This window comes from Culex pipiens, chromosome 1 (assembly GCF_016801865.2).
Source record: "Culex pipiens pallens isolate TS chromosome 1, TS_CPP_V2, whole genome shotgun sequence".
In the NCBI taxonomy this organism is placed as follows: Eukaryota; Metazoa; Arthropoda; class Insecta; order Diptera; family Culicidae; genus Culex; species Culex pipiens.
In genome coordinates this window covers 134,982,903-134,997,701 of record NC_068937.1, presented here as the reverse complement: position 1 = coordinate 134,997,701, position 14,799 = coordinate 134,982,903, and the positions used below count along the sequence as shown (strand labels likewise).

Here is a 14,799-nt window from a genome sequence, read left to right as displayed (position 1 = left end):
CAGAATATTTATATACTAAACTCAGACCGTTAAGATCTACAAGAACTAAAAGTTTTTTGATACCGCAACATTCGTCTTTTTACTATAAGCAATCTTTCTTCGCAAGAGGGGTTGTGAATTGGAATCAATTAAGCATTAGTATAACAAATAGTCATTCTTATAAAAAATTCAAAGAAAACCTACTGTCAGAACTCGCCAGCGTAAATTAGAATTAGGATAAAGAGAAGCATAGCATTAAGGAATCGATTTATCGATATTGATTTAAATCCTGCATCTACACACTTTGTAACAAATTAAAAGGCTAAGCCTTAAGTTACATTATTTGAATTAAATAAATAAATAAATAAAGTTTTAGATTATACATAATTAGAACTTAGGAAAATTCAGGAAAATTACTCATTTCTTTATTTAACATTGTATTACTAAAAGTTGAATCCCCAAAATATGTTTCTTTTAATTTTCTATTTTTCTTATTTGAAAAATATCAAAAAGGTGTTCAAACAAATAAAAATATAATATTTAAGAGCTAAACCAAATTTGAAATCGAAAAGTACTCTACCGGTTATAATATTCGGAAATTTGTAAGACACTTGTAAGACATGCAATTTCCATGAAATAGTTTGAAGTTTGGCAATGAGCTCACGATAATTTTTCGCTATTCTTTTTTTTTTTTTTTTTTTTGGTGGAGAAAGCCCAAGATGTTTTTAAACATGTCTCAAACAAAATGCAGGATGATATGTTTATTCTTGAAAAAACAAAATCATTTGATGAAATCATATTTTTAAAACGTTTTTTTAACGTCCAAATTTTTATAATCTGATTTCGAGTCACCTTTAAAAAAAATTCGCAACAGATTAACAATTAAAATTTAATTTAGCTTTTATTGGGCATTTACAACCTGAAAATCTCACGTATCTCTACACAAACACCAAAACAAAGCTTCAATTGGAGACCTCAGTTGAAGTCGCTAATCAACTGTCTGCGTTGCAATTTTTGCACCTTTTTTGCCCTCGATAAGTGGTGGTGCCTTGTGAGTCACTAGACTTGTGATGACCTTGCCAAGGAAAGGCGCAAAATCGCGTTGGGTTCTTTTTTTTTCTTGTTACCAGGCAGGTCGTCAAACTGATAAAGGATCCAAATCAGTTCAACGTATCAAAGATTTGTTTTTTTTTGGGCTTTTTATCTACACCTCCGCCACTACGTTTTATCGTAGTGACGGTGGTTATGGAACGATATTTTGTTTTTGGGTATTTCCAATGAATTACACGATTTTATTTTGTTGAGAAGATTATCGTCTCAGAAGCAAACAGATAGGTTTTTTTCTGCGATATTTGCACTTGTTATCACTTAACCAGCTGAGAAAGCTCATCAAACCGCCACTCTTATATCACTTAAGTAGCGCACAAGCCCTTAATTCAGCTCAATCTATCCTCACCGGCCAGCACTATCCGGCCCCACACACAATATATACAATGCCGCGCTCTAAAAATAGCCCCATTCATCGGCGAGCAATCCAAGAGTGCGATGCCATTCAGAACCGAGTGCAACCAACAACGATTTGCACAAACCATGTCGCCATGATTCTTAGGGCGAACCTCAACTCATTACTTAAGGCGAAAGTGACTCCACGGCCTACTGTGACTGTCATTGGCCTAAGACCGTTGCGATTCTAACCTAACCCAAGGGTCATTCCATTGTGCGGGATTACCCAAACGACGATTACGAAGAAGATGTCGGAACAGCGGAAGCAACGTCCCCTGTTTACTAATCGTAACAGCTCCCCAATGACGTGGCGACACAGCCGAGCCGGCGAACGCCGAAGGTTGTTGACCACCGGATCGCGAAACTTTGATCGCAGCGTCACTTTGACTAACCTACAAATGAGTTGTCGCGAAGCGGGTGGCAGTTTATGGTCATTAAACGAGGCAAATTAGAACCGGTGTAGGTGACCTAGTGTGAGGTTGTAGAGTTACTTTTCATCATCCAGTGTAGTTGCAGTTCGTGCGCATGGCATGCTAAGTTGGCCGCAGAGAGAAGCTGACCTTCAATGTTTGTAAACAACATGATGATTACAGCGCGCGGGGTTCGGAATTGGGCACACGGACGACCGCGTGACAGATGCCTTTGAGAACCTTTCAGATTTGACTCTATCGAAGTTGGGTTGTTCAAACTGAGGTACTAGAATGTTTTTATTTCTTGATCGATTGCTTCCAACATTTCCTAAAATCCTTTTCTGATGCAATGGTAGCGCCATTTTGCATGTGCGTGACCGATTCTACTATCATCTGCGGTGTTCCGCGTTGATTGTGGCAACCCGCGATCAACCGAAATGTTTGCACGTATTGGTAGGGTTCTTGTGCAATCCGTCGTCGTCCGCACGATGTGACCACGCCACCCTGGGTTTGTTAGTCTTGGCGTCACGTACGCTCGCACGTCCGCGGGCACGTTCACCGGATAAACCTTCAAAATCTTACAGCAAAATTACCCTGATGCACTCACGCATCCCTCTAATGACCGTAGATGACGTACTAGAATAGAGATTATCTGTAATTTTTTGCTCGTTGATTCAATCGAACTTTGTGATGAAAACAACAACAGCAGCTGCCAAAGTTCATAAAGTCGATAACAACGCGAGTGTAAACAAAGGGCACTCAAGTGATTTCGGATGACACAGCTAGAAAACAACAAGTGATTAATCAGTTAGCAGCTCATCCATCAACAAAATATCCAATTTGCAATGCGAACTCCAGCTGACTGACACGCGCTAATCTAATCTAGTACCGCATCAACGAAATCGTTGTCTGTTTTGCAAAGCCTACTGCGAGATTGAAAACAAATTGCCTCGGCGATCATCGATCGGTCGAATGTTCGCATGGCCAACTGCTCGTGACGTTCTGTCATTGTATTGGTGGGACTTTGAATCGCGTGTTGTATTGTTTACACCTTTTTCTTCTTCTCAAACTCACACTGACATGGCGTTCGCGTCATGATTTGCTGCATTCTTCGTGTCCGCTGATTAATTTGAACGATTTCTATTTGCACTTTTCGTTTCAGAGGAACCGACATGGTGGACATAATATCAAACCGTGTGCAGGAGGCGTACGGGTCGTTCCGTTTGCCGGGGATGTTCGGTACCGGTGGCACCACGCAGACCGTCGAGGCCGCCGGTGGCTTCTCGACGTACGCGATGCTGAAGCGTTTCGGCGAACCGATGCGTCGCGAGCGCCAGATGAACAAGGACAACGAGCGGAAGGTACGTGCTTAGGTGTGGTACTAGATTGCGCGGTTGATGGTTGTACATTACTCGCTTTGTGAATACTAAGGTGTATTCTAGTACTACCCGCGTGTGGTGTAGGGAAACGATTCTCTCACACTGCGACCGTGAGAACCAATCAACCTAATTGGCGTGAGGTCAATTGGCAGCTCCGTTTGGCACGGCGATGCATGAATGCATCTTGTGACAGACAGAATATAAATCTAAAAAAAAAATGTAAATAACGCACGTGTTACAACTATAACCATTTATTTTTATTTTTCATGCCGCTATTCCGTGTACAAAAACAAAATGTACTAAACAACTATGGATTTGGTAAAAAAAACCCTTTTCCCCGCTTCTACTACTGTGGCTTGTTCTACTACCCCACCTATTTAAACCCCGCCCCCCCCTTCAACACGTCAACAACCACCAACACTTCAACACACAGCGGCGCGAGGAGAGCCTGTACCAGATGAAGGATTCGGCCCCGCCGCACGTTATGCCCGACATTCGCACCGGCACGTCCGAGCTGGCGTGCCGGTTCTGCACACCGAACGCACCAGTAGTAAGTTGATCTAGTACCGCACACACAAAAATACACAACAGCGTATCGGTGTAAGGTTTTTTAAGTAGCTTAAAGATTGTAGTATTCTAGTACGTTGTTTTTATGTGATTATGTTATGATGTATTGTGTAGTACTAGATTTGTGTATCTTGGTCATGGGTTGTCTAGAATATGTTGATAAGTAATAACACAAAATTACTTAGGATTACACAACTGCTACTGTAGTACTAGATTAAAACGTTACATAATACACCTTTAGGTGGTTGGTGCCTTCCTCTCATTTATAGAGAGGTTCCAACCCCCCTGAAGTGTCCACATAGTTTATGGATCGCCCCTAACGTGATCGCAGCACCAAAGAGGTCCTTATATAAATAAGTGATGAGTAAAAAAAAACAGACTACCTACAGACTTTTTATCAAGATTGTATATACACCGCCGTTGGGAAATAGATTGAGGTTATCTAAATTCAGAGCATTTTTTAAAACTGCTTGTAATTTTAGATAGGTAAGTCAGACATTGAAAATTCTTAATCCACAAGAAAGGTTATTTCAAAACCATTTTAAAAATATATAATATGGCAGGTTTCCATGCAAAAACCACAATTTTTTGCAAATTGTGATATTTACATGCAACAGTTTTTTAAGCATTACTTTTGATGTGCTTTACTAAATCTTATGAATTTCAATAGGGACTTAAGACAAATCGAATGAGACCAATACGGTCAAAATCGGCCCAACCAGTGACGAGATATTCCAGTGACATTGATTCGGTACACATGTCTACATACAGCCAAACACACAGACATTTGTTCAGCTGGTGATTCTGAGTCGATATGTATAAATGACGGTAGGTCTAGGAGGTCTAATTAAAAAGTTCATATTTCGAGTGATTTTATAACCTTTCCTCAGTAAAGTGAGGAAGGCAAAAACAAATTTGTTCCTACCTATTTCCTTGCTTATTTAAAATCAACAGTTTAAATCAGAAAACTTAGAAATCAATTTACCCTTACAATTTCCTTCATAACAAAGCGATCTTCTCCCTTCAAACTGCTCAAACGGTGGTGCGCACGTAAATCGCGCGCGATCGTTTAAATCGGGCTAGCACTCGGAGGCACTTTGTCTATTTATGCTTTCCGGTTTTGCACTATACAGCTAGGAAGAGCGACGTCGTTTAAACTCTGTGACACGGCGACGGCCAAACGGAGCAGGGCACGCGCGCGTAATAATAACAATCGCGTGCAGCGCGAAATTTACCAATACACGTGATTTTATAGTGACAGCGACGTTTTGTAGATTTTTTTTAATCAATGTGTTTAGCATTAATTCTGTTCGGTAGAAAAAGTAAAATAACTCTACAGTATTACATTTTAACACTACTTTAAGATTAACATGGAAATATCTTGCCTCATTGTTTTTACTTGATTTTTCAATAAAATCACTGTATCAGAATTAAGAAAGTAGGAGAAAATTCAAAAATTCTAGTACAGCCTTTTTAAAAAAAATCTCTGCGCAATAAAAAGTGGTTAAAATGCAGTACTAGAATTAGAATACAGTACTAGATTTATATTTATGTACTAGAGGAAAAACTAGATTTTCAAATTTATTTTTGTTATTTTGAATAAAAATTTCTCGAAAATTGTTAAATTAATTGAACTAATTATCCATGTTCAAATTACCGTAAAACGGGGTGCCTTTGATAGCCGGGGTGACTTTGATAGGTTTGCGATTTTTCCGCAAAATGAAAAGTACAATTAAAATACGTACGGAATGGTTTAGAATCATACTGACCGTGGAAGAGAAGTGTTCAAAGTACCTCAAAAAGAACTTTTCATAAAATTTTGAAAAGTTCAAAAAGTTAGTCAACTATAGTTAAGAAAATGTTGATGAAAGTCATTTTTTTAAACTTCTCAAAGTGTCATGATTTTCTCAATGAACATGATTTTGAATCGGAAAACGGAATGCATTTTCGGATTCTTTGGACAATTTTCCACTAGGAGAAGGTTAAATAAGTTTGCAAACAATAAAAAATATGTGTTTTTGAAACACAGCTTAAAAAAAACTTAAAATTTATAGGCAATTTCAGTTGAACAAATTTCATGTCAAATGTGAAAACTTGTGATTCGTGTTATAAACAAAACTAGTTTTAACAAATTTCAGGCAAAAATCCGACTTTTTAACAATTTTACCTAAAATTTATATGTATTTTGTTGAAAAGCTTATAAACTTAGTTAACTAATTATAAACAGTGATTTTTTTCTTAAAAACTGTATCAGCAACCTTAGTGATGGTACATTTAACGTACAAATAAAGTTTGAACATCTTAAATATGATTTTAACAAGAAAAACTATGACTATCAAAGTCACCCCGGAATTTAAACTAAGAATTTTTAACGTAACTATTTTTCTAAACACTATTGAAAAAACTTTTTTTCCAAAACAGTGCATGGACTTTGTGTGGCCTACCCCAGTACATGTTTTGAAAAAAATAATCTTGAGAAAAACCTTTCCTGTTGGAAAATATTCCAAAAACAAATTGAAATCCTATCAAAGTCACCCCGGTTTACGGTAAATAAAAATGTTAATGATTACGATTCCAAATTAATACAATTTGTTCATGTTGGTAATAAGGCCAATGCAAATTAAATTTCAAGATTATTGCTGAAAATTTAAATTTTCATTGAAAAAAAAAAATCGATTTTATCCTTTTAAGCACACATTGCAAAACTTTTATTTATGCTTATTTAATGTATGTTTTATTTTATTTTTACAGATTTTGAATATTTGGGCCACAGTTTTGTAGTAATTCTCAAATTCCTAAATCTAAATTTCTTCAATTCAAACACTACAAAACTCAATTCGGGTTTAGAAACCGGAGATCTAAATATTTATAACCAAATAAAAATTTAAACCCTAAAATAAAAAATAAAAACAATTCAAAATTCTAAATTTAATTTCTTAATTTTATAATCCTTAAGGAAATATAAGAATTTCTGAATACTCAATTCCAAGATACAATTCCAAGATCTTTAATTCAAATTTTCATAAAAATATTTTTAAGAATTTAAAAATTCATCATTTTTTTAATTTTTGGAAAATCTATTTTTTTTAAATTTGAATCCAGAAAAAAAATTAAAGGCGGTATTCTAAAATTTAAACTTTTTCGTAATTCATAAATTCTAATACCATTACAATTTCAAAATTAAAACTAACTCGTAAAATTTTAAATGCTGGATTTCTTCAATATCCTCAAACTCTAAAATGTTATAATTCTAAAAAATCTACAATCCTGAATTTGAAACTTATAAAATATAATAAATTCAAAAATTCTCTATTTCAAAAAATCTTTGGGATTTAAAAAAAAAATCATAAATTTTCCAAATAAAAAATTCTAAAACTCTGAGGTTTTAAAATTTTAGAAATCTCAAATTATTAAAAAAAACTATGTTTTTCTATAATTTTGTAACCAAAGTTTTTTGTTTGTTTTTAAAATTTAGGTGTTAATTTGTAATGCCATTTTTTTTTATTTAAGAATTGATAAATTTTATAATTATAAAAATGGGAAATTTTAAGATTCAAAATGTGTAACATTTCTTATGTAACATTTCAATTATTATTTTTTAAATAAATTATTTTTTTATATCCAGGATTTAAAAAAATCTATGAAAAATATGTTAAGACGTTTCGAACTTCGCAAGTTTTAAAACAATGTTAGGGCCTGTCCATACATTTCTGTTCGATTTGGTGTCTGCGGAAAAAAATCCGGATTTTTTATTTCACCTTTTAAACACAAAAAGTTTAATCCTGATTTTTTTATAATCTTCGACTTTTTTTTGCTATGTTTTAGGGGCCTAAAAAAGGCATTTTTGGCGTTGAAGGTTAGGTTAGTGCAAAATCTGGTACAGTAGCTATGCCTTTGAAAAAATGATTGGCTTATTTGGCATTACAAATGCATTTACAAAATTTAATAAAAAAGTATTTTTTTGCAAAAAAGCTTTTTTTTCTATTTTGATATTTTTGAAATTCCGGAATTTTTATAAAGTATTATTATTTTTTGGACTCTGTATTGAATTAATTACAAAGATCAGTCTGAATTCTTTGGATCTGTTATCGAAATAGCAATTGAAGTACTAGATTGAACCAATCGAGTTGTTAGAGGTACTAGATTTAAAAAACATCAGATATGTTATGTTACACATTTAAACAGTAGATACAAACGATTGTAATGTCCCTTAATACTTTTCATCATACAATCATTTCTAGAACCCATCGTGAATACTTTAAATAGAATATTGCTGTAACTGCACTGCCGTTCTACGCATAATTGTCCCATGTCAGTTTTGGACGATTTTGACTTTATGACATTTTTAAGTTAAGTTTGATGTGTACTTTAAGAAAAACACATAAAATCTGGTACTTTGTTCGGAAACTCATCAAAAACAACACCAAGTCTGTTTGTCCCATCGTTGAACTTCTACGCATAATTGTCCCACCAAGTATTTTCTTACACGGAATCATTAGTTTTACTAAGCATTATGTCTTGTTTACCTGTTGTATAGCAAGATAATCACAAATAAGGGTGATAAACTGCTAACTGGGGCGATTAGGGACACATAGGGCGAATAGGAACCCACGGGACAATTATGCGTAGAAACACAGAAATCGGTCGAAAAATTTCAATCGCGTTTTTCTCAGTTGCACTTTTTTGTACATGGGACAATTATGCGTAGAACGGCAGTGCAGTTAGGTTGAGTAGTTATTTATATTTATATGACAAATGCAGTTTCTCTTTGAAGTCAATGTTCAAAATACTGGAGTTCATTTTAAATTAATGAAGTACTAGATCGGTTCATATGATGAGCATCACTACACATACAACATTCACTATTATCTCAACAGAGTAACTAGTGCATGCAATCTCGATTTTCAAGCACCTTCCGCCTGTGTATCTTTTTACTCAAACCATAGCGATTCGAACGACGACGACCTGTAAATGTAACCACAAGTGTACACAACAGTCGATCCTCTGCATGTCGAATGTGAATGTGCTTACTCTCACTCACTGCAAACCATCAAAATATGAACAGAGTAGCAAGAGTTGACTGTCAGGAGAGATAAATTCTAGCGAGATAAAAGACCACCGTGTAACTACACCACGAGGGGCCAAACCTTACACACTCATCTGCACGTTATTCAACGCAAGCTCGAGCAGACCACGCGAAAATACCTCAAAGTATTAATAATCGTCGCCGACTTGGAAAGCAGTCAGTCAGTGTGCGCGCGCGTTTCATTCGCTTTTTTTTTTTTTGGCAGAGATGAGTTTTCATCTCACTTTCGTTTGATTGAGGAAAAATTGCGGTACCTGTTGCTTGTCGTGACATAATTCCGGGAGTTCAGGATGATCCAGGGTAGCAGTTTAGGGCACTTTGGAGTGGATCGTATCTATCGGCTAGGGCGGACCAGGGTACACGTGTTTGCGTTGATCATCTGTGTGACGACGGGGTCTTCGGGAGTGAGGCTTATCTAATCTTGGTGCTTCTTTTTCATTTTCGTAGCAAACTCAGCTGGACGATGCGGATCGGCGCCGGACGGCGATCGACATTCTGCGCGTGACGAGCCACGCGGGTCGTCGGACGGATAGTGACGCGACGGATTGGGGCGTGTGGTGTCCGCACTTGGCGCAGGCGGCTCGGGTGAAGAAGTTTGACTATCCGCAGGTTGCGGGAGCCGTGATGGCTGAGGATCGCGTCCAGCAGGCTCTGGATACGGCCTGTGACGAGGCGGTGAACGAGAAGCGACAGGAGCTGATCGCTGCCGGGCAGAGTGACGAATCGTTTGACGAGGACTCGTACTACAATCAGATGCTCAAGAAGCACCAGAAGCGGGCGGAACGGGTGAGTTTGGTGCTAGATTTGGTGGTGATCGTGGAAGTGATCGTGAGGTCTGTTTATTCAGGTATTGATCGGTATGCGTTCGAAGCTGTCCCATCTGGCTTTGACGATCACCTCGTGGGTGCTTTACAAGCTGCTGCCATGTTTTATATCCGGGGTGGCCGCCCATCCTGGGCAGGTAGACATGATCAAACGCGCGATCGCTGCCCATCCGGACGCTCCGTTGATCTTCCTTCCGCTGCACCGGTCCCACCTGGACTACATCATGGTCAGCTTCATTTTGCTCAATCACGACATTCGGTGTCCGCTGGTGGCCGGCGGGGACAACCTGCGCATTCCGGTGTTCGGAAACATCCTTCGGTACGACGGAGCGTTCTTCATCAAGCGAAAGATCGACCCGCTGACGGGGAAGAAGGATCACGTGTATCGAGCGATCTTGCATACGTACCTGCAGAAGGTGCTGACCGCCGGTCACAACGTGGAGTTCTTCATCGAGGGTGGCCGAACGCGCACCGGAAAGCCGTGCATGCCCAAGGTAGGTCAAGCTGAAACGCGATCAGGCCGATCACCTAACGCTTGTTGATCATTGATTTCTCCTTTCAGAGTGGCATCCTGTCGGTGATCGTAGACGCGTTCAACGATCGCAGCATCGCTGATGCGCTGATCGTGCCAGTATCGATCAACTACGAAAAGCTCGTCGACGGAAACTTTGTGCGCGAGCAGCTCGGCCAGAAGAAGATCCCCGAGAGCTTCTGGTCGGCCGCGGCCGGCATCGTAAAGGTACTGAAAGCCCGCTACGGCCTGATGCGGATCGACTTTAACGAACCGTTTGCGCTAAGCGAGCTGGTCTCTTCGTTACGTGAGAAAACAACCCCCCAGGATGTTCAGCAGCAGTTCGGAGTCGACATGAAGCGCCTCCAGCACAAACCATCCTCATCGTCCCTCTTCGGAACGGACGTCGTTCAGGAAGAGCAAGAACTGCGCCACCTCGTCGACAACATTGCCCGCCACGTGGTGTACGACTGTGCCAAAGCTACCTCGGTCATGACGACCAACGCGCTCGCATTCCTGCTGCTGAACCGCTTCCGGGACGGAGCGCCACTTTCGATCCTCGCAGAAACCCTGGACGAAATGCGTCGCGTCCTAGAAGGCGATTCGCGTGATCTCGGCTTCACCGGAACCTCCGAGGACGTGATCAAGTACGCCGCCGAGCTGCTCGGCCCCGGCCTGGTCACAAAGGAAACCCGCAACGGCCAACTCTTCGTCAAACCGGTAACCCTAGTCCCGAACGTGATCGAACTGGCGTACTACTCCAACAGTCTGATCCCGCACTTTGCGCTGGACTCGATCGTGATCACCTCGGCGGTGCTGCTCCACCGGAACGCCGAATCGCGGTTACGCGCCCAGCAACAGTCCACCGACGACGTCAGCGTGAGTCGAAGGCAGCTGCACCGGACGTGTCTGGAGTTCTGCGAGCTCATGAAGTACGAGTTTATCCTGTCGAAGCCGTGCCAAAGTCTGGACACGATGCTGGACAATTGCTTCGACAAGCTGCGCAACCGGAAGCTGCTGGCACAACCCACGGTAAGCTCACGGCACGAGACTTTATGAACCACTACGTGGTGATTTTTTAACTCGATCGTAATTGCTCGACTTACGATATGTTGTTTTATAAATTTCAAACATTCCAACAATTAAAAAATTCAGATTTAAAAAAAAGAAAAGTTAGAAAATTCTGAAATCCACATTAAAAAGTTCATAATTTAAAAATAATTGACTTTGTTAAAAAAATACAATTTTCAAATATGAATAAAAATTTATATTCGTAAAATGAATTGAGAAATTTAGAAAATAAAAAAAAATAATTCGAAATTGCAATCTAATGCTTGAAAATTCTAAAAAACGGAAACTAAACGAAAATTCTTAAAGTATCATAAAAATTCTTGAAAAATAGAAAAAATCGCAATTATTTTGTTTTGATTCAGAAATTTTGCAAATAAATTAAAAAAAATCCTACATTATAAAAAACTAAAATTCAAACATTTCATAAAAAAAACTAAAATTCAAACATTTCAAATTCAGAAATTTAAATATTTCAACATTAAAAAATTGCAAAACGAAATTCGAAAATTTGAAGACGTTCAAAAATTCATAATCAATGCCTCTGTGCACTCTTAACTAGATAGCCTCTGTGCACTCTTAACTAGATAGGAAAACAAGCAAGCTTAGTACAAGAGAGCACAGAGCCATCGATATGTCAAAATTTAAAAAGTCTAAAATTTTAAAATTAAAAAAATCGGAAATTTCAAATTTCAAAACATAAAAAAAATCAGAATTTTACACTTGTAGAATTTTAAAATTATAAAATTTCTAAATTTTAGAATAAAAAAAAAATCTAAATTTATAATATTTAAATTATTTTCCTCAATTATTGTTATACTTTTTTAGATTAACAACTCTTATTTTTTTGATATTTTTCACTACTTTTTTGAATTCCATTTTTTTAAATTCATGCATTTAAAAAATCAAAAATTTCCAAATTAAAAAAAAATGTGGAAATTCAAATATTAAAAAAAATCAAAAATCCCAAAATTTAACTTGAAATTTTAAAATTTTGAAATTCAAATATTCAAATATAGTCCAGACTTGATTTACCAAAGCCTCGATTATCCGAAGGTTTGTATGGGACTTCGGATAATCGGTTCATGACCAAACAATTTTTATTTTCTTGCTTTTAACATCAAATTCGAGTTCTGCGACCCCATTTTAGTAAAATTCAACTGGTTGATTGCCTATTAAATTACAAAAATGCATGTTTTAAATATTTCATATCCGCCATTTTGGCCGCCATCCTAGATTTAAAAAATCTAAATCACTTTAAAGTGGTTAAGGGGTCACACTTAAGCTCAACAATCAAAAATAAGCAAACAACAAAAATGTGATTCGATTATCCCAAGTGAAAATTTGCCAAGACCTTCGGATAATCGAGTCTGGACTGAATTTAAAATATCAATCATTCCGAGGCTCAAAAAGTTTAACACCCAGAATAAAAAAAAATATTTTGAAATAAAAAAATTTAAATTGAAATATGTTAACATTCAAAAATCACAATTTACAAAAGTTCAAAAAATCCAAAATTCCGAAATAAAAAAAAATAAATGCAGATAATAAAAAAAAAACTCAAAATTGAAAAAAAAATTAAAAAACGGAAATTCAGATTTTTGAAAAAAAAAATCGAAAACTTTAAAATTTAGTATGAATGCAAGGAGACGAGTTGTTCCTTTTAATTCTGCTATATATTTTAATATCTTGACAGATACGTATTTCGTGTAGGTACTACTTGTTCTTGACTGTCGAATTAAAAGGAACAACTCGTCTCTTTGTATTCATAGGAATGCATTCTGCTAAAACGCTCAACCAAACCAAAAATTTAGATAAAAAAAAAATAATTCAAAAATCGGAAATTGGCAAAAAAAAATATTTCTCAAAAAACTTCAAAATTTCAATGGAAATTGAAGGGGAATCAGCTGAAATCAATTTAAAAAGCATTCCCCTGCGTTTAAATCATTTTTAGCAAGTTTGGGTTGATTTAAAAAAAAAGATTTTTTGCAAATTGTCGATGTTTATTGTCGCAAAATGTTTTTTTTTTTTCGCTAAAACTTTTGTTTTCGTCAAATCTTACATTTGTTTTAAACTAATGATTGCAAAACAACTGAACTAGTGTAAATGCATTTTAAAACACTTTTTCCATGCAAATGTAGAAACTATGGCTTGTTATTTCAATATTTATATTTTTTTTATTTTTTTTATTGAATTTTTAAAATGTATAAATTGTAGAATTCTAGATTAAATTTTTAAATGGTCCTATCTGCAAAGGAAACCCATTACTCATAGGTTAATTTAAAAATTCACTGTAAATTTTTAAAATTTAAAATTTTGGAATTTTAAAATTTCTATTTTTTTATTTTGTAATATTTGAATTTTTCCTCAATTTTTGTTCTCAATTTTTTTAAATTCATATGTGATTTATTTATTTATATTAGCGGAATTGTTTGATTTTTTCAACACTTTAATAGTGATAATGATATTTTTTTATAAATTTTGAAATATTCTTTTTTAATTTTTGATAGCTTTTAAATTTTTGAAACTGCTTTAACAAATTTTGATCGTAGATTTTCGCTTCTCGATAGTAAAATTACGATCGTATTTTCTCGATAGTAAGTCGTAATTTGTCGATAGAAGATCGAAATCTTACTATCGAGAAATCTCGATCGTGACTCGAGATGATAGGTATTACGATCGAGTGCAATAATCACCACAGTATTCCTAATAATTTTGCAATCTTGCAGGTCGAATACACCGACGAGCAGCAGGCCGCCCAACGGCTGGCCGCCCACATCGAGCTGGACGATTACTACGACGACGACGACACGGACTCCTTCAGCGATGGCCTTTCCGTCAACCATAACGCCGACGACGATGCCAACGACCTGGAGCGGGTTTTCCTTCCGGCGGAGAAGCACTGCGACCGGATCGTGCTGCAGTCGGTGCTGGCCCCGTTCACCAACACGTACGCCGCGGTGGCCGTGTCGCTGAACGCGCTCGTCGGCGGCAACTCGATGGTCGAGGGCGAGTTCATCAAGCAGTGCATCCGGGAGATTACGGGCCGCGTCGAGGCCGGAGAGTGTAAATACGGTACGGGTTTTGGCGAAGATTGTTCAAAGCTCAACCCTAATTGTTTCCCTTCTTTGTGCAGGTGAAAGCATATCGACCGACACCGTGCGGAACTGTCTCAAGTATCTGGAGAAGCGGTCGCACATCGAGATTACGAACAACGCCGGCGTGCGGATCGTGTCGCTGGCCGCGAGCAACGAAACGACCGAGCAGGTGCAGACCATCATCGACTCGGTGCAGCGGTTCGTGCCACTTTAAGGCGTCGAACTTTGAAGGAGGTGACCAAGAGACTGCGTTATTGTTTTTTTTTTCTTCTGTTGCGACGAATTCCGGAGGAGGCAGAGAGCACATTCAGGTAAATTTTTGACCTACATATTTCCGGTAACAAATGTTTAGACAATGGTTAGGCGAGTAGCAA

General features: G+C 37.5%; 1 protein-coding gene across 4 annotated transcripts in view; it reads left to right on the top strand.

Annotated features, from left to right (window-relative positions):
• The window catches only part of LOC120418332 (glycerol-3-phosphate acyltransferase 1, mitochondrial), a 26,063-nt gene extending 11,264 nt beyond the window's left edge, over nt 1-14,799 (top strand). For 2 of the 4 annotated variants that reach the window (XM_039580669.2, XM_039580667.2), the window contains exons 2-8: nt 3,055-3,253; nt 3,705-3,821; nt 9,372-9,710; nt 9,772-10,242; nt 10,311-11,291; nt 14,057-14,402; nt 14,464-14,799. In XM_039580669.2, the coding sequence (XP_039436603.1) occupies nt 3,065-3,253; nt 3,705-3,821; nt 9,372-9,710; nt 9,772-10,242; nt 10,311-11,291; nt 14,057-14,402; nt 14,464-14,639 (2,619 nt within the window). In that variant the 5' untranslated portion in view covers nt 3,055-3,064 and the 3' untranslated portion in view covers nt 14,640-14,799. Of the gene's footprint in view, nt 1-3,054; nt 3,254-3,704; nt 3,822-8,766; nt 9,281-9,371; nt 9,711-9,771; nt 10,243-10,310; nt 11,292-14,056; nt 14,403-14,463 lie in introns of those variants that run through there. The other 2 variants (XM_039580670.2, XM_039580671.2) reach the window with 2 other exon arrangements.